Here is a 21276-nt window from a genome sequence, read left to right on the forward strand (position 1 = left end):
CTATAGTATGTTCTTTTGACAGTGTTTTATTTATATGAAAATTAGAGAGTTGAGGTACACGATTATCTTACACAAGATACTAGAGGAACCTGAAACTTACTGGGTTTTGTTCGTATAGTAAGATTTAATTATTTTTTTTTAACTGGTACTTTAATTTCAAGAGAGATTACTGTACTGGGTTTATGAGAAGTGGTAAAACTGGCATTCTGACTATTGGGTGAAATGGAATTTGAACACTACCCAGTTTGCTCAATACGAATGTGTGACCACTTGTTGGCTCTTTCACCTTAAACTGCTCCAGAAGATTAGCTTTCTAGAAGAGTCTCCCCTTTCAAAACAAACAAACAGTATAGCTGCTGATTAAACAAACTCCTTTCCTCCCACTCCCCAGTGTACTTAGACCTGCTGTGTGTATGTTTCACCACCCTTAGGAAGAGTTTTCAGAACAATGTGTTTTGCATTCTGTATAGTGAGTTACAGTGTGCGCAGATAGGGCTGCCCTGGGTACCCTATCAGAGCCTATTCCTACGTACTTTTGAGATACTGTAGCTTTGACAAGGTCATTGATGGCTAAATGTTTTAAAGATTATCAGTTGGAGGGTTTTTGTTAGTAGCTGAGGTCAATTATAAAAAGTTAAAGTTGTTTGGTTAAAAGCAGGTCTATACCTGTGCATTCTAAGCCCCGCAGCAGTTTCAGCTACTTTAATTAGCTATTCTTATTTTTGTTAGACATGCAATTTAACCTGACTGGTAAGAGCTCTCTTCACTTGTCAATATAATTGAATTTATCATCTTTTTAAAATTGAAAAAGATAATCTCCAGAGAGGTACAAAACAGTGATTTTCCAAATATAATTATACAAAATACAAGTTAATCAGAATTCACCTTTCTGAAATATGGCCAAATGCCAAATATTGTAACTTGTATGTTTGACAACTCAGTTTTGGCATGTGCTAATTAAATGCAGGTGACACAGGGTATATCCCCTCAAGGTTATTAAATGTGGACATTAGTAAAGTATCTTTTAAATGAAATTTCAGATTATTAAAATAATCGCATCTTATAACCTGCAGCAATTCAGAGAAATGTTTCATAGCTACAGAAAGACTCACCTTAGGTCACAGTACTATGCTGTAGAGCTATCTGGTGAAAAAAATGATCAATACTGATAGGCTATGACAGGCTTTTGGCAGCTCTAGGGCAACCTGTCTAGGCTTTGTAAAGAGGAAAAAAAAAACGCTCTCTGTACATTACATTGCTGCAGTCTTATTTTTTCATCTTATAGCTCTGATCTTTGTAAGTAATTAAGCTACAAATTATCTCTGGAGTTTTTCAAAGACCTTCGTGTCATTCAATATACAGCTGTTTAAAAGTTAGTTGTTACAAATATGATCTATACATCTTTGTTGCCTTATGGTGAATTTTGTTCCCCTTCAAGTTACAACGCTTCTCCTCCATCCCACCCTTGGAACACGAACACCTTTGGTGCAGGGGGAGCACTTAGGGCTAGGGATTTTTTGTAATTCTTGATGCCATGTGCTTAGACATAAATTTCCATAATTACATGAGATTTTTGTCCTTAATGGTTATATAAACTGCCTGGTTACAGTGCCTCACACATATCTGCTCTCTTTGTTTTCTGTGCTCTAGCTAAACTCCAGTATCTTAGAATTTGGTATCTAATTCCATGACCCACTGATTCCTCCTAGTCCTACAGACAGTCCACGCACAAAGGTGTTGAGAATGTCTCTTAAGTGTTCAGTAACCTGTACAGTATAGGGGTGAGAAAAGCCATAAATAGGAATTGGTCTTTATCCTTTGTTTTCGACGTGGTTGTATGCTGGAATTCATTGTGCTGATACTGACAATATTGCATTTTCTTCATAACTGGTTTGGTCATGAAAGCATGCTGTTGTGGAAAGAGGCCTCCAGATAACGGTCAAAATAAACTATTTTATTTATGTCCTTAATCTGTGCAATCAGAAAAGGTTTTGTCCTGGAGACAATATACATAACTTCTAGGTAAATGATCTCTTTTCCTTGTATAGTTTTACGCTTCACTAGTTACTCACCTGCCGCTTAGCTATAGAATACTCTTTGTTCAAAAAGAATCAGAGAAAGCTGTGGACTGTTGTGTGACTTGTGGTGACTGGACCCAGAAAAGAGTCTGCAGCTGCACGAGTCTCGTTTGTCTATGCGCCTTGTTAGCTAGAAGTGAAGTTCACAATGAAGGCTGCTGACGGGACAGCCATTTAGTACAGAGGCTAAGAATAAAGATTTGGGCCTGTCTTGTCTTAAGTTTCTTGGCTGACTAAAATGCACTTAATGTTAGTTCGTACCCATATAGAAAGGAGGTAGTTCTTTTGGATGTCTGTGTAATTTGGAAAAATAAAGATAACAGTCAAGCATTTATCCTAGCCATCAACTAGTAAGTCCAGGAGTTATCGGAAAACAAAAATACTTGAAAGCATTTTGCCCAATTTAACTATGAAAATAATCAGTGAGCTACTGAAATACCTGTGCTAAGTGATTTGTTTGTTTATTTAGAAAAAGAAAGCTGTACTTCTATGGTTTTGAATAGCAATGTAACTATTGAATCCAGGGTACAATGGATGCTATCAGAAAAGCCCCATATGGGTGCACTTTAGGTCTTTTGAATACCACAAAAGTTTAGTGACCTAGAAATGAATCAATAAAAAGCCATCCTCTATGTGACAAATTGAAGAACTGAGGGATTCTTACAGATGCATTGACTTTAACAATTCAAGATACACTGTTTGTAAAGGCTTTCTGAGACACATTTAATCCTTTGAGCACTGTAGCAGACTATGAGGTGTTTAATATTTAGATCACTCTCCAATAGTTCATTTTCATGTTTTTACTGTTAAGTTTGCTGTTACGAAAATCGATGTAAGAAGACTAAAGGAAAGGGTAATGCTAAAATGCTTCTTCACACTGAACAGCAATGTTTTTAATTTGCTAATCTGAAAACTCCTCATTGCTTTGCAAAATGAGATTTGGAAGGGTGTGGCAGGGTAAAAACCTCTTCAGTCCCGTTAGAGTAGAAATAAATCTAACACTCGAATTATAATCTTGGGCAAGTCAGTGAAAGGGTTTATTTCCTGTTCCCCACCACTTTGTTCTTATACAAATAAAAATTATTCTTAACTACTACAGTCTCATTCCCTCTTATTAGTTACATAATCATCAATGCACAGTATGATTTCTTACATTTATCCAGCTTTATGGAGTTTCTATGTTATGTTTGGCACATAATTGAGCATGCTGTTTACTTCCTAATGAATAGTTAATATTAAAAATAATGATCCAGAGAGACTCTCTCTGTATAGTTGCACACACACGCCTAAGGTAAAAATGCTTCGATTAAATGGGATATTGGCTCATACTCCATTAAATGTGAGTTAAATCCTGTCCGTATGCAACACAGCTTGGTGTTTGTGTGCCCCAAATGATGAAGAATGTGAACTTTAATCTTTAAATGAAAATTAATAAATCAAGTTTTTTGATTTGTCAAGATGTGGTAAATATTACAGCTAAGGATTCTTCCAGAATGCCTGACTCATGTCCCTTTTCTTCTTTTGTTCAAAGGGAGGGAGATCTAACAGTATTGTCTCCACTGACATCTGCTGCAGCGGTTATATGGGAGGCTTGGTGAGCTCAGGTAGCTCAGACATATTTTTTATTTTTTGAATAAATAGATACGATACTGTCACTTTATAAGTGGCTTTGGTTCTTAAACTGAGAGCTTCATAGATGGAAATTAGCACATAGAAGTCTATATACCGTAAACAAAGTATTATCAATTATATTACAGTAAGCAGATAAAGCAGAAATAGCTGTAAAGAGAGCTGTGGGTGGGAACCGTGTGTGTTCCTGGACTCCAGTTACAAAGAAGAACTACTCCAGTTATGTTTGTGTTGTTGGTTTTTTCTTCTCTTGTTGAAGCAATTTAAGGGCTAGGCAGGTTTCAAATAATATGTTTAACAAATAATACTGTAATACTTCTTAAAAACTTTAGTTGGTGTCAGTTCTACTCTTTGCTTCTGCAGTTGGGCTTTGGTTTTATCTCAAATGAGCCTTTTGTCTCCATCCTGGTCTCACAAGGATCAATATCCTCAAGTCATGGCACAATCTATGGAGCTGAATCACTAGGAAAACACTTCTTTAGTAACTTTATTAATCACTAAATAGAGTAAAGGAAGCTAGAGTAAACTATATAAAATATTTAATGGCTCTAAACTTTCAAGGAAATTAGTTTGTAATTCTGTAATGCTTTTAGAAATTTCACCAATCCTGGTGAAATTTTAACAGGAAGCAACAGTAAGCATTTGTGAATATTGTACTTCTCACAGTACTGATCTGTCCATATTCTTCTCTAGATGGTTATTTTTGAAAAGATAAATGTGCCACTTTTATGTTAATATGTTACTGAAAGTGGATCAGAAGGCTAGTATGTCCTGCTAAGCAGGTTAACAGTCTCAAAGGTAAATTAAATGAATATAATCTGAGTTCTTAAATCCCTTAGACTACAATAAGCTGCATACATCAATGGCTAGTATTAGTAGGAATAGTGTTGTAATTATTGTATTCCCTTTGGTTTATTTGGATACCTGTTCTTATGTAACTTTTTTTTTTTTAGCTACAGTGTTATGATAGATTTTTCTCTGTCAGAAAATGTTGGTTTACAGTTGCTTTTAGTTAATTTCTTTTTCAAACAGATTTCTTTTTTCATGGTTTTAATGAATGAGAAACTTTATAAAAATATTTCTACTTAACAACAAAGTCAGTAATCTTGGAAGCTGAAGGGATTATTCTGTAGAAGGAGAAGAAAGAAATGAAACAATTTTTGCCAAATTATTAGTGTATGCCTTTTAACATTTAAAAAAAAAAAAAAGGAAGAAAAAGACAAAAAGTCTCTCACATACTAAATATGAGAGTGAAATGACAAGCAAGGAAATAAATTTTGTGTTGCCAGATGTCCCATGGAGAATAGGGAATGTTTCCAGAAGAACTCTTCCTTCCCCAGTGAATTTGAAAATTTCTGTTACAAATTTCTGTGTCTTGTTAATCTAAGCGCTGAAAGTGGCAGTGTTTGTGTATGGTATCAGGAGCATTGCAGCAAAATGCTATTTTTCTGTAATTTGCTTCTTAAGTTTCCTCATTGCTTTTAGGCTCTTTCTCCTTTTCAGATGTACACGTTCTTTCTTCATTTTCCCCTACCGCACTTTATTTGTTCTCTTTGATTGCTAAGCTCCAGAACATGCCGTTCTGGTACGTATCAAAATGGTATTATCCCCATTCCCTCACCCCACTGTAGATATGAATGACAGCTTTCTCATTTTCAGCTTTTGTTTTTGATTTTATGAATTTTATTTTAATATTTTCATGTGTGATTCATAATAGATAGGAAATTGTTTCCAGGTTACACAAACAATGGATTAGGAGTCTTGTTGGTTCCGCATAAAGAAAATCTATCTTATTGGCATGATCTAAAATTTTACTGGACGATTAATCAGGTTTTTATACTGTCAGGAATGTGTTGTGCTAGCTGTTAATATTGCTATAATTTTTTCTCTGTCTCCTAAAAGTAGAGAACATCCAAGATGGTTCAAATTTCAGAAGTTATTTACTCATTCACTTCCCCCATAGTTTTGAGTTATGCTAAACTTAATTGTATGACGCTCATTAAGACTTTCTGATTCTGATAATTTCTGATAGTTAACTTGCAACGAAGAGATGCTGAAGGAAATGTTTGCCTTCCTGGAGTCAGTGGGAGTTTGTATGTTGATTTCAGTAGGCTAGTATTCACAAAGTCTGTTAACAATTATTTTCTCACCTCTTAAACTGCAAGTTCATATATATTTTGAATGTGTTCATGTTTTTGCTCCGGATAGATTTCAAAAATGACATTGCAAATGGTTTTTCAGTCAATTGAATTTTTTCTATTGAAGACTTGCATTATACAGATTTGCTGGATTTTCATTGTTGTTTTTTTTCAATATTTTGCTGTTGCCTATTTTTGTAGTCCTTAAAGTTTTGAAAGAAATACTGATGTAAGAATGTCTCTATAAGAAGTGTTAGCTTCAGTTTTAGCATATCTAATATGACCACATTTTGAAAAACATCAATTCATAGATATTTTAAGCAAGTTGATTAATACTTTAAGCATAAAGAATATAAAGATAACACAGGTCTAAGAAATGAACAAAACTGCTTCCCAATGAACCATGATTTTGGTAAATCAATCTTGGTTGATACTATGAGAAAACTTGTTATGAAGATAGCACTATTCCTGTATCCCATCCATATTGTAGAATCAACTAAACGATTAAGAACTATATCTCTGGCTTGAAAAATTAGGAATCAAGCATTATTTTAAAAATTTCAGATTCGTATTTTACCTACTATCTCAGTTCTACATTACATATTCTAGGAGGTAGACCAAAAGAGGGCTTTTATAGTGTTGTGAAAATAGAGGCCAGTGTTCTATCTAATAAAAAAAAAAAAAAAGAAAAATCCCAACCATTTTTGTTTCCACAGAGGAAGATAAATATGGTGTTTATTCCAATTTGTTGTTCAAGTATTTTCTCGCGGAGGGAGTTGTCTGTGGACATGACCTGTTTGTTGCTTCCGCTATGGAGCGCCCTGACAACATCTTAAAGGTAAAGACACATAGCTTTTGACTAATAAAGTGCTAATTTCTTGATGAATTTAAATACATTTTAAAGTGTATATATTATATTTTAACAAATGAATTAATCTTGGTGATCCACAAGAATATGTTGGGAAGTGCAGGAGTGTTTACACTAGCCAGATTTGGGAATTAAATTTAGCTTGCTAGCCTGCCTCTATAAACAATGAAGTAAGATCTTCTCAAGGATCAGTCTAGGGGCCTACTTATCCTTCATTTAGGTCGTGGAAGAAACACAGACTAGCTGGCTAAACTGAATGGTTTGTATAAACCCAACTGTTTACAGTTTCCACCTACCTATCACAAAAAGAAGTTAAGCTGCTTCCAGTATATTAGGGAGGGTGGGGGAAACAGCGTACAATCTGTGTAGATATTTCTTGTAGAAAAGAAAGAGTAGCATTTAACATCTTTAAGTACATCTTCCTTTATGCATGCTTTTCATTCTGACTGTCTTTTTTCTACCAGGAAATATGGTCATTCTTGCATCAGGTCACATAGAAAGGTTCCTTGCAGACTTTTGTGAACTCTTAATGCAGCACTGATATTTTCCATTATCAGAAAATTATATAAGGGAAAAAATCCAGTCAGTATTGTAAAAAAAAAAAAAAAAAAAACCTGAAGCATGAGGATAATCTTTAAAAAATGATTAAATATTGTATGTCTTTCTAAGGCTGCTTTTTTCTAATATCAAAAGGAAAATATGATTTTCTGGTTGCTTCTGCATCAAGGGTCATATGACTGTTTTCTTAAGAATCTTCGAAGACTACTTCTGGTCAAAATTATTCCTTTTCTCGTTCCTTACCTAGTGATGGTAATTTTTGTGCTTCATCTGTTCATTATGTTGTTCAGTATTCATGAAATATATATTCTTAATGAAATTATATGCTTGTGGTTAGAAAAATCTATTTTTTTTATGTTCTTGAACCTAAAAATTTCATTCCTAAATGAATACTTATTATCATTTGTTCTTGTCTTTTATAATATAACCTAAACAAATAGGCTAGAATTTTATTGTGAATTATGAATTGCATAAGAATTTGTGCTTTTTATAATAATAGTTGTTTTTTAAATAATTGATAATCAAGTCATTGCCTGAGTGACCCTACAACATGTGGTCATTGCATTTGTTGTTCTCATTAAAATTAAGTTAGTCAAATGAATGTTTTTATTGCATTGTATTAAATTGTCTTGAAATAGACTAGCTAACATGCATTTTATTCTTCTTTCATTCACCTTGAAATTAATCTTTCATAGCATATCACATTTTTCCTAGTTCCTGTTTATTATGCTTTTGCTAGTCAACAGACGTTGTTACATACCTCCATCCTTCTTGTACCAGTTTGAGTTTCTGGTCAGTTAGTCTGATGCCATTTAGTGAGCTCAGTTGTCTGATTTTTGGAGTAAGTTTTCCTTATTTCCTTATTTCACTAGGTAATAATACTGCATTCCTTTCTTGTAACTCCATAATGGTGTTACTAAAAGTGATTATAAAAGGATAGACAATGTTATTACAGGAAAGTTCAGGGAAACGTAATTTTGTCTTGTTTTCTTTCTCCGTTTGTGTGTTTACATATCCAACAGTATTGTCTATGCTTTTCTACTCTTACCTTGACTGTTCAACCCTTTCTTTGCTTACGGCAAGGCACAATAGAGTTGATTTCTCTGATTTGTATTGCTGTCTTGAGATTGCTTCAGTGAAGTAACCCTGTAATACATTAGGCATCAATCTAGAAAATTATGTGCTTTCACACTTGGCAGACTTAGGCACTTCTTGAAAAGCTAGTATGTATTGTCTAAAAAGGTGATATTGCAACACCTGGAAAAGTTGATCTAAGACTGGCATTGGCCACAGTTAAGTCTCCAGATCATAGAAGCAGTTTTCCCTAAGACTGCTTTAATTGACCTTTAAAGGAGAAAACCTTCAGGTGCTTCAAGAAGTTCTCTTCTTTTGTAAAAGTGAAGTTCAAGTCAGGTTTTTAAGGCAACATATCTGACTGTTGAATAACATTGCATTTCATTTAGTGAGATTAGTAATTAATTTATTTTCAGTATCTGAATGGACTGTATTCTTTGCTGGAAAGGCAACATGAATTTGGTACATATCAACCTGAATTATGTACTTTGCTTGTTTTTTATTTTATAACATTCAGGTATGGATTCAGGGTATTCTATAGCTAGTTTTCTAATGAACTATTTTACATAGAGACAGTTCTTTATCCACCTTATGTCTTTATTGTGTGGTCACTCTATTTATAATTCTCTGCTGAGATGCCATAATTTCCCTATTCTAATTTTATGATGTGATTTGAAGTTTCTTGAACCTATAACCAAGACAAATATTGCTGGTAGTAGGAAGGGGAAAAGACATTCTTATAGACCATAATTATCTTGAAATTGTGTATAACTAAAAGACAAGCAGAGGATAAAAAGCCCTGATCAGCTGCCTAAGATATATTATATTACCACCCACCAATTTATCCATCATCCTTTGAAAACATATTCATGCCTTTTGTAGTCAAAGCTCCTTCAGGAAATTGGCATTAAGACGTAATGCTGAAAAATTATACACCTCTGGTAAAACCTACAGAACTATATACATGCTGTTTTTAGAAAGTATTTTAAACATTTGAGAGCATTTTCTGTTCAATCTATATTCTTCAGCAAAAGATAACTTTTTACTATAAGGGCATAAATGGTGGGAATAGGATACCGTAAAAGAAATAGCATGGTATAATTCTGTGATAGATCATAAAACTGATTGCATAGGTAAATGGAAAACAAGTTCAATAATAATATTTCCTTCAGTCATTTTATATCTTAACGTTCCATTTTCAGTACAAAACCTTAAGTTTAGACTGCAAATTATGAAAAGCTGTTATGTACTCAAGCTGAGAAACAAAGGGAAACTAATAAACAAAGGTTTTTTTTTCTTGTATCATTTTCCTTAGTTTCATTGGGTTAAGTGTCTATATTATTTTTTAAAAAATTTAGCACTCTAAAATTAATGCCAGCTATTTTGAAGTTGTATATGGTGTATGTTTTTGAGAATGGAACACAAATTTGAGGATATGCTTATTAGAAGAATATGGCACAGTAAGAATACAAGTAAGAATAAGGATACGGCATGAAGCTTCAACAGGGGAGGTTCAGGCTGGGTTTTAGGAAAAAGTTCTTCACCGGGAGGGTGGTCGGGCACTGGAATGGGCTCCTCGGGGCAGTAGTCACAACACTGAGCCTGCTGGAGTTCAAGATATGTTCAGACAACACTCTTGGACATATGGTTTGACTTTTTGGGTGGTCCTGTGTGGACCCAGGAATTAGACTCAAATTTATGAAAGTTTTTTTAAAAAAAAAAAATCCTACTGAACTGAAAAGTTCACTAGAACAAGAAAAGGAAAAGGAAAAGTATATTTTAAATGTCATTTTGCTTAAGCCTGTTTGGTAAGCCTGAAAAAAGTTCTGTCTCTGACAAGTTGGTTATACTGACCTGACCTGAAGAACGTAAAATGCATACTTAACTCTTTTCTCAAGGAAAAGATGAATGCAGAAAGAACTAAGCAAAATGTATTTTTGTTATTTCCAGTGTCATTTAAGAAACAAACATGCAAAAAACAACTAATAAAATTAAAATGTTTTTAATATAATTTTCTGCATTACAACAACATTGTTATAAATTTGACGCAAAAGTTATAAGGGTGTGAAAGGGTATACTGGGGAAAAAAAATCACTTCTGTTAAAAAGAATTAAATCCTTTTAAGCAGTACGCACACTGAGAACTCTCTAAAGTGTAAAGCTTTGTCTTTGACAAAAGTTCAGACCAATCTAATAAAAAGATTTTCCAGAAGCAAGGAAAATAAATGTCTAGCTTCAGTTTCAGGTTTCTTCTCTACCAATCCGTGGCTGCTTATTAGGATATTTTCTTTCGTGATCTTACTAATGAAATAAGTTTGTTTTTAAACAGAGTTCTTACGTAGGCTATTAAATGTATCAGAATTTTAGAAGTAGTAGTTTTTAAAAAACAAATGTTCAGGCTTCAGTATTCAGAACTAACTATTTTACAAATCTATTTGGTAGGTTTTGTAGAATTGATTTGTTCAGTTAGTGAACTGTGTCTTACAGTGCTCATCTCTAAGGGTGTTCATGAAGAATTTTGTTGGTGGTATTAAATCTTTTTAGGCTAGTGCATTATATACTGCAGTAGAGGTTGCAAAATTTTGAGTAAGGACACTCCCACTTTTATTTAGTATCTTCACATTAGTTTTCTTAGTGTGTCGTTCTTTTTGTTGCATTTATCTTTTACTTTAACACTCATGAATTCATTCAGAAAGTGCTGAAGAAAACGTTATCTAATATTCTCTTATGCATTTCTGGTTTTCAGTGTTGTGAAATGTATCTGTAGTGGGAAAAAGTTGTAACAAAGAGTAGTGTATCTTTACTGTAGGGTTTACTTCTGTGTATGTGAAGTAGAGAATATATTCTCATGGCTTATAACAAAACAAAACCAAACCCTTATAGTACTTCCAGTTGCTCTGTTTTATGAAATCAAAAAGGTAAATTCTGCTTTTTTTTTCTCTTCATATAATTCTCATTGACATCTCTGGGTTGACATCCATTTGGTGCTTTTGAATGCTAAAGAAAAATGTCCATAGAACTAACAGCCTTACCTGGAGATGGAAATAAATTGTTGTGCAAGGGCCCCCTGAAAAAAAAAAATCTGTATCCAGTCATTTGTGTTCTTTAACAATAGACCTTGTCTTCACAAGTGTTTACAATCAAAATAGAATCCTCCTCCCTTTTGGGAGTAGGGCCCTTTAAACTGACATTTATATAATACATTATTGAAAAGAAAATATTTACCCTTCCTAACTTACCATCTGGTGTCCTTGAAATACTAAAAATTAACATAATGAAAAAGAGCCTCAAATTCATGTGAGTTTGAACTATTTAAATATCATTGCAATTAAAAAGCAAGTGATTCACTTTTTTTTTATTTCCCATGTTTCTTTAGCCAAACCTGTGATAATATTACATTGCAAGATAGTTACATAAAACCATGTGAACAGCATACTTATTGGTACAGAAATTGATAATGTTTAAAATTTTTAAGTACTATTAATTTTGCAGTTATCGAAACCCATAAGGATCAAAGGATTTTCTATAAGAGGGATTTCACATACAGCTTGGATTATGTTGCTAAATAATAGCACAGTAGTACTTCTTTAGCAATGTAAAATAGCTTAGAGAGGAGTATGATGCCTATAGTTGGTGTAATGCATTGGTAATTAAGAGGGTGTGAGGTTAAGCTTCATTAACTGCTGTGGGATTGTATCTTGGATTTTATTATCCCCTAGAGAACGTTAGAAGTGAGAGAGGTCAAACTGTTAGAATCTGATTTTGCTTAGTGCATCTGCCAAAACAAGGCAAGCAAAGTAATGTGGCAGCGAACACAGAAAGACCTGGATTGCTAGCAGATACGGATTGTACATCATTTCATTTCCTTTCCTTTCATTACACAGATAAAATATTTATTAACAAAATATATTACTGCATGTCTACGTAAGTGTCATAAGTTTGGTTTGTAGGAGACAATATTGTTATAATTGGATTGTCATTTAGTATTAGCACTTTAGAAAAACATTTTTTCAAAAATTATTTTTTCCTTTTAAAACAAGGCAACAAACTTCCTTCTGTTTTTTGATTTTTCCTTTCTACGTCTCCCTCTAGACACAGATGGATGCCCCAACCAAACCACACTTAATAACTTTAGCACTTGTCTGCTTTTTTGTATTTTCATGCTGCATAGCAAAGACTTGTATTTTATTTGACCTCAAGAAATGGTGTATTTTTTTATTATTTTTTTTTAAACTGTTGCACTGCTACATGCTTTGGGTTTTTTTATTTGTTTGTTTTATGTACCTTATGAAAGATATGTCTCTTTTTAGCCTGGGAGAATGTAACAGTTCTCAGGAGTTGACACGCTGATGCCACAAAATTGTCAGTCCCAAAGCTTTTTGAAGCTATATGATGTAGGAGCTGAGATATTTTTAAGCAAAAATAGGATAAATAGAGATTTTATGGGCTGATAAATCCACTCTGTTTCTTGGTCTTCTGTTTTTATAATATAAATATAAGCACTTTTAGTTCCAAATTTTAGAAGTGTTTTAATAAATTTTCAAGTGTTTTAATAATCTTCTATTCTGAGATTCTGATTTTGATTCTAATAATACAAATTTATTTACTTAATCCTAAAGAGGCTCAGAATCTTCTTGGATTCAGGAATTATCAAAATGGAATTATCCTACTGTTAACTTCAGCAGAATTTTAAGTGTTTTTATATCTGGTTGATAGAGAAATATAGTTCTAAATCATCTATGTTTGAGCGAAACTTCAGTTAAAAAAAAAAACAGCATTATTGCTTTTGTTTCTTAATTTGTAATGAATCTGGGAGAAAGGGAGTTGTGATAGTATTTGAGCTAAAACTATTAAATCTTCTGCACCCAGATATTTTTGAGGAAAAGTCCAGGCTTCGTCATCTTTAAATGTCTCTCATTGAAGCCATGTCCTCAACTGCTCTCCATGTGAGTCCATTTCAGATCCATTTTTGTGTTTGTGACAGAAGCACCTTGTGTTCTGGGGCTGGTTTGGCTGGTCTGCTTCACCCTTTCCATAACTCTTTTATTTTTCCTTTAAAAAGAAACATAACAGTCTGAAAAATGATTAATGCTTTGTGATTCTTGGACAATAACAAAACTTTTCATGATACGGAAAAGTTGTGAAGTATATATCCAACCAGCCAGCCTTTTTCCGTGAGAACATAACATAATTGTGTCCTGAGAGCTGGAGCCTTTCTCTTGCTTAGGTACTCTGTATCACTCAGATGTGGTCAGTTTTGTGAAGAGCTATGTCCTTGAAACAAAGAATAGCATTTAATTTGAACAGTTGTCAGAAGAATGCATGTATGTTGGCTTTTCATCAGCATAGATGTACCTTCAAACAGTATATTTCACCTCTCTTTTATACAGTTTAGTGTAAATAGGGAAAAAAAGTAAATAGAAGCTGGGGTAATAGTGATGCAGTTATAACGCAAATCTGGAGGGAAAGAAATGTTACTAGTGCTGTTTGTGGATCTTCATTTAAAACATATTTATATTACAGATAAACCCAGACCATGAATAGGATTGGAACACTTCGCCTATTCATGCTTAGGAACAATATCTCAGAAGGTATTTAACCAAGTTAATACACCCAGCAGAGCTCAAGTGACTGGCCCTCAAAATACCAGACAGCTCCAAAGGCAGACTGCTCTTTCCAGATTGCAGCTAGATTATGCAAGAAGCTTCCTAAGAGACAAAGTTCATAACAACCTCATGCAAGAATGATTCAGGATACGTTTGCTTTAGCATAATGTATTCGTTGACATAACAAATGATAAGGCAGTGAGACCAAGTAACCCCATCGATGTTTTAAGTCTCTGTGTATTGTATGAATTTGTTTCTTGCATGGAGACAAAAACACAGTGGCCAGAACTTGGTGCATCTTGGAGCATGCCTGGTTCAACTAGGCATAGTAGTTATTGGGTAAATGCCTTTTGGGAAAGCAGCTGGGGAAATAAGAGCCGCTCTTGGTATGAGAGAGTTGTTAAAGTGCTCCTGGTCCTTTCTGTAGGGCAGCAAGGGACAAGACAGCATAAAATGGAATTGAGCTGACACACATGCTGCCACTGTACTGAGTCAGGGGATTTTTAAGTTGCTTTTTGTGAATTTAGTCATTTTTAGTAATTAATAATTTAGTCATTTAGTAATTTTTAAATGGTAGAAGTTTTTTATTATGTCAGAATAAAATATCCTTTATTAAGTTACAAGTTAAATGAAGTCTATTCGAAATGAATGGAAGCCTAGGATGGTTTTCATCTCTGGCATCTGAAATCTTTATCAGCTTCAGGTGAAACCGTTTTTCCTTGATCTCTTAATCCACTGCATTCTTAGCACAGTTATGGCATACCACAGTGGCTAATTGCATTGTACTGATGCTGTGTCTCTATGTGATTGTTTTGGACTGAGCTGCTCAGGTGTCAACAGCTAGTATTGTACTATTTGTAATGTCTCCCATTTGGCCCCGTGCCACATAAGAAGGCTTTGTTCTGTGTTTGACTGCAAGGCAGGAGCTTTTTTCAGTGTTGCATGAGGGTATTGAAGGAACTTACACATGCTCAGTAATACTTGGAGAAGCTCTCATATCTTATTCTATTGACCTCTATTTTATTCCAGCATAAAACACAGTCTCGGTGTGAAACCTACAAAACCATTGTCTGTAATGATATAAAAGCAAATGTATATAGCTGAGTGTCCCTGTCCCAAATTTGTCAATTATTATACAACAGTATAACAATATATAATTGATAGATATTTGCAGTGATTCAGGAGGAGGAAAATGTTAAATGCATTTAAGAAAATATCGGCACTGTATTTCTCTTTAGTTACAATAAAGTGAATGGTAAAACGCACCATGTCCTGAATTTCAGTTTTGCAGATGACATGAGAGCTGCCCAGTGACAGTACAGCAGATGAGGTAGCAAGTGATTGTATCATTGGTGGGATCAGGAACAGTGCTCAGGGAGCTGGGTGAAATGTTTTTTATCCAAATAAAGGATAATATAAGTGTACAATTCAGGGAATAGATTTGAAATAATCCTGAATTTTGCACTTTATTTTTAATTGGATATTTAACATTTTACATTGGTACTTATTTTAATATTTAAGTTGTTTAGTTCTTGCTACATACATAAACAAAACTCTGCTGATAGCAAGAGTTAACCAACATACTTGGAAATACAGGCTAGTTAATCAACAAGGGTTTTTTAACATACAGTTATGATTCGTTCTTTAGGAAGGAATTCTTTCAGTTGGGAAAGTAGATAATATATTATATTCTTTGTTTCCTTAATGAAAAATAATGAACTTTACTTTTGAATAGGGAAATACGAGCTTTTACAAGGCTTTTGCAGTTCATACGCAGAACCAAAGTAAATAAGCTAAAATTATTCGCTCAAAGGTGCATCTTCTGCCTAGCTGCTGAAATGCCAAGATACAGTTCTATTTCTACAACTCTAATGAAGTATTTACACAGAAGTTTACTTAGCTTTCGTTACCTATTATCTCAAAGGGTGTACTGACCAACCACTGAGAGAGAGAAACAACTGTCCTGAAATCAGAAACATTTGTTCTCGATTTTGTCAATAATTGTAGGTATTATGATAGTTTACACTGAAGAAACAAAACGCATGTTGTTTGTTAGATTACTTACTGGGCTATATCTGGGATTTTTCTCCTGTATTATTTAATACTGAATTAGCATAATACTAAGCCCAAATTGGATTCATTTAAACTTATTCTGTCTTACTTCTATGCATATCTGTTTGTACTATGTTTATTCATACAAAGCTCTGAAAGTTTAGACTTTTGTGGTCAGTATCAACTCTGCCTATGTTCCGTGTTTCATGTGTATCCCATATTTAGATCAACATTATTCTTCTAGGACAGTTTTCAAATTTAAGTCCCCATAATTAATACTGTGTAAGAGATACTGATGAGCTCTCTGTATTTGGAATCATTGCAACTAAACCTCAGTTTTCTCTCTCGAGACTTCTTAATGAAAACTTAGTTTTGTTTTTTTGAAAATGAATGTTTTTGTTTTGATCTATTTCAAGCAGATAAAGAGTTTCTGTGCTGTCCTGTTTACACAGATGGGTGATAAAGATGGTTCCAAAAACTTGGCTGCATTTCATTCATCTACTAGGTGTAGAAGCACAATGCATAAATACTGTGCTTAATATCCACCTATTGCTTTGTCAGCAGCACAACGAAGGTGGAAAGCAGAAAGTTTGTAATAAAGCATTAACCCTAATCCAGGCCTAAGTCAAAGTTACAATTCTGTCCTCATAAGACAATTAAATCCACCTGTGTGCAATACTTTTTTAAGATAGAAATGTTTGCATTTGAAACCTTTAAAAATTCCATAATTAAATGTGTCCCTTCTGTTTGCTCCCTTGTGTTCCTAGATGTCTGCCATTAGTAGATACCATGCTTGATGATTAGCAGAAGGTTCAAAATGTCCTATTGCAGTTGTCTTCAGCCTGTGTCTGTAGGGTGTTGTAATCTGTTGAATATTTTTTAAAGATTTATAAAAGCCAGCAAAGAAAAGGGGCTTATTATCAAATACGCTTAAGTTCACTATGCAAGGAACAGACCTATTGTCAGAAATGGTTTAGGAGATCAAGTTTAAAAATAGATGGAAAAAAAGGAATGTGTATGCTGCTCAAGATACGTAGTTTGTGTACAGTAGCATATACAATGTTATATTTCCATTCTGCATTCTTTTATATTTGTACAATCTATTTTACTACAACAATTATATGTGGTTTTTTTGTTTGTTTTTGTTTTCCCACAATCAGTAGGATGTAGTCTTTCGAACAGTTATTTAATAAGGTTTTGTTACAGATTTTGGAACTGTCCACTATATTAAGTGAACTGCATTAGCCAACACGTACTCTTTGGATAACAATCTGTATGTAGCTGACATTCTTCCACTCTCTACTTGTAGAAACTTCCAGCCCCTTTGCTTGATGATACCCACAGAAGTGAATTGAGAGAAGTAACACCTGCAAAGTCCGAAGATTTTCAGGATTCTATGAAAATAGCCTGGCGCTATGAAAATTTACCAAAAATGGAGGTAAATCTTCAGTATTTCATATTTTTGCCTTTCACAGTGAAAATCAATTTGCAGAGGAAGTGCTTTTCAGCACAGGATAGTACTACAGGATTGCCTCCTGAGGGTAAATCATCATTCAGTAATATGTTTCTTGGTTACTATAGATACAGAGAGAAAAGGAATTTGAGAGTTTGCGGGAAATGTAAAATTTAATACAGACAGTAAAAATTAAAAAGTAAAAGAGACTTTTTGCCATGGGATTTTTCAACGAGTATTGTTAAGAAGAGACAACTTTTTGTAAAAGTTGGAATAATCCGGTCACTTACAAACTTTGGCCAGATGTAGCTATACACAAATAACTTACGTAGTTTTGATCAACAGTACTTATTAGATCTCTCTAATGAAAGTACTGTGTTGAAGCAAGCTGTTGACTTGTTTATCTATGTGTATAACCACTAAAGTAAGCATTTGAGATTACTGTCACTAGAAACTAATCGCTGGGCAGGAAGAATATAAGAAACAAACCCAATGGTCAGTCATTCAGAGTTTATAGCTGTTAGTGTTCTGTGAGTAATGTGTTTCCCATGGCTGGTGATTTTCATATTTAACCTAGTGGAACAATTAACCTTTAATAAAATTACAGCATTTTTGACTGTTCAGAACAGAAAACTTGCTTTGTCTATACGTTTTAGTCTACATGTTTTATAAATTCTAGTTTAGATGTAGTCATAACTGCCTAGTAAGTTCAGTCATATTCTTAAAAAACATAATTGGAATGTGACAAAATGATCTTATAAGGCTTGGCATGTTTGGTTTTCTGTGAAATTGCACAGACATGGCTATATAGTTGTGTCAGAAAAGACTTATATATGGTGACATGCCAAATCAAACAGCCTCCAGGGTAATCATATAATCTCATCAATTTTATTATTGTGGAGCTTGCTGTGCCACTTTGAACCATCCCCAAAATAAATTGTCTGTTTTAAAATCCAACAGAATTCCTAGTACGCCAATATGGAAACTATTGTATGTTTTTAACAAATAGTGTTCTGATGTTCTAACAAAATATAAAACCAAATAATCTGCTTAGGTGTGCACTCATTCTCTATTATTCCATCCAGTAATAGATATTTTCTCTGGAATACATAATGTATTTGTCATGGATTATTAAAATTTGTTCATGAAAAGTAGAATAAAATGATCAGTCTTTGGTGAAGTATTTCCCTTTTTATCATTGCAGCTTTCCGAAAGGGATTCTGATCATTCTGAATAGTTGATGTACAATATTGTTCTGTATACATTCAATTAAAAAAAATGAACTTAAAAATAAAGTCTAGTTCTTAAGCTATCTATATCAGAAGTCCTTCAGAATATAGTAGTTAGTGGAAAAAATATTTTGAAATTGATATTTCTCCATGTTTCATAATGCAGTTATCAGAAATTTTGGTGCTGTGCCAAATTAATTTGACTGGTAAATACACTCCATGGAGGAGAACATTTGATATTGCCTTGCAGCGCCATGGATGGTTTAAAGCACTTAGTAATATCATTTAATTAACAGCTTAAGTTGTGTTTTATTCTTTAAACTTTGTTTTGGCATAAAACAATTAACATTGAATAAAATTTCAAGGTATATTTCCAAATTGATTGAACTAATTAATACATTTTTAAAAACTCCTCTCGGAGAGTTTCAAGCCTGAAAGCGAGAAACCAGCTTTGCTTTTAGCTAGAACTCTAAACATGTTAGCAGATAACTTTTCTGTTCAATATCTGGCTTTACATGAAGTGAGAACCCTTAGGAAAAGTTGTCTGTGGAATTTTTGTTGCCTAATTCAGTTCTTATTTGTAATTAATTAAGAGATTATTGTTAATATTTCAGGTATTCACTTCCCTTTTACTGGACCTCACATAGACTAGCTCGGTAACTGAGTTTTGTTAAAGTGCATGATATTTATGTTAGCACTCTTCATAACTCTCACAGCTTCTCTTTGCATATGTGCAAATACCTTGTACAACAGCAAAACACAGATGATTTATCAGAAATCTGTCAGAGTAACAGGTCTTTTTATGCTTGATGTGCCTTTGCCAGTTTGTTACTTTCATCTGTACCAGAGGTTAATTTCGTTTAAACTTTGGAGTATATGTATAGCGTATTTTGCAATGCAAGATGGTATGTTTTTTCTTCTTTTTTTTTTTTTTTTTGAATGAACTGCTTATGTTCTTGGGGCAATATATAAACTGTCACAGCATGAAATCAATTTTCTGCCTTGATTCACCCTAAATCTGAGATTTCTAGCACATTAGTATTGCAATTAGAAACATTAACAGCAGACGGTAGTGTAAAAGCATGCTCTGCTCACTGACAATTTAGCGTATTTCTCCATGTGCAAAGTAGGAATCCCGGAAAGAACAGGCTTGAGCCTACAATCCACTAATAAATTTATCAGATCAAACTTAAGACGAATGGAAAGTCTCTGGTTCGCACTCTCCATGGTCATTCTGCTAAGGCAGATTATTCATGCTTACTTGATTCAGGTAGGCTTTTTGCAAGCTTCCCCGCTAAGCCTGGGAATGCAGTACATTGAGACCTATTCATAGGCTTCTGACATAGCCCGAGCTTTTATTGCATGGTGTTTTATTATAGCCAAATCCTAGTCTCCACCCAGTTTGTAGGCACTGTGCCTATTCTTTTGAATCAAGAGAGGTTATCACCTACCTTAATCCATGCAGCAGGGTGGATTAAGGACACCAATGTGCCTCAGGATTCTCAAAGAGGATCCTGGAAACTTCTTGTTTCTTCTTTTTTGCTGTCTTTACTGAACTCTATTGGGCCTCAGTAAGGATTTGCATCTGAAATGGGCAACCTGGAGCTTTCCTCAATGAAGACATCAGATCAAAGTTCAGTTAGTCAAGGCCTTTCTAAAACATTAAGGGGGCTTGGAAGTACACAATAAAAAGATGAGCTCTGGCAGAGATTGCAGTAAAAACATTCTGATCTGTAATCCGGATAAAGAATAGATTATAGGCCAAAGAACAGCCCCTGTTTAAATTGTTTTCGAAATCCTCATTTTAAATAAAGTTACTTTTACATATAAAATATTTAGAATTCAGTCTGATGGATTGATACGTTTTGTTATACTTCCTTCTTTAAATTCATTCGCTGATAAATTGGAGCACTGATTTAGAGAATCCATTTTTCTGTCATTTTTTGAGTAAAAACGATCTGCCTCATATGACTAGATACATATGAGGAATTGTATTTCTTTTTTAATTAAAAGCTTTTTTTTGTTTGTTTTAAAATGATGAAAAGTGTGGTTTTAGTTTTGTTATTTTATTGTTTTTGTAGGGAAGATACTGCAATATTGTTATTAGTTATGTTCTCTGCAAACTGACCAGGCCGAACATCAATAAATCAAATAATTTCAAAATATTTACTTTAAATCAAGTTTATTATGATTAATCTTAACAGTTTAATATATATTTGGTAAAATGAAACATGAAGTAAAATTGTGGAAATAAATAGCATGATTGCTTTTAGAAAACTAGCTATAAATACATGGCCATCTCTGGCTGTTATGGTGCTTATTTTATTAATAAGACCAAGTTTTATGAAAACCACAAGTGTCATGTAATAATTGGAGTTCAAACTAAATAATTTGCTGCCCAACACACAAAAAATATTGCAATCCCATTATCATAATAATTCAGTATTCCTTTTGTCGTTCCCATTTACAGCAAGAATAGCGAATGTTAAATTCGAGCAGAAGTTGTTCCTAAGAATTTTCCTGGCATACAAACACAACCCTGCTCAATTTTCAGATAGCTCACAAAATGTATGTATTGGCCTTTTTTTTTTT

The 21276-nt window shown here is 33.8% G+C and overlaps 1 protein-coding gene across 7 annotated transcripts in view; it reads left to right on the plus strand.

Annotated features, from left to right (window-relative positions):
* ELP4 (elongator acetyltransferase complex subunit 4) overlaps nt 1-21276 on the plus strand; it is a 235706-nt gene that overhangs the window by 8567 nt on the left and 205863 nt on the right. For all 7 annotated transcript variants that reach the window (XM_040560488.1, XM_040560485.1, XM_040560487.1 and 4 more), the window contains 2 exons: nt 6562-6683; nt 17312-17440. In XM_040560488.1, coding sequence (XP_040416422.1) covers nt 6562-6683; nt 17312-17440 — 251 coding nt within the window. The remainder of the gene's footprint in view (nt 1-6561; nt 6684-17311; nt 17441-21276) is intronic.

The sequence above is a fragment of the Cygnus olor genome, chromosome 5 (genome assembly GCF_009769625.2).
Source record: "Cygnus olor isolate bCygOlo1 chromosome 5, bCygOlo1.pri.v2, whole genome shotgun sequence".
In the NCBI taxonomy this organism is placed as follows: Eukaryota; Metazoa; Chordata; class Aves; order Anseriformes; family Anatidae; genus Cygnus; species Cygnus olor.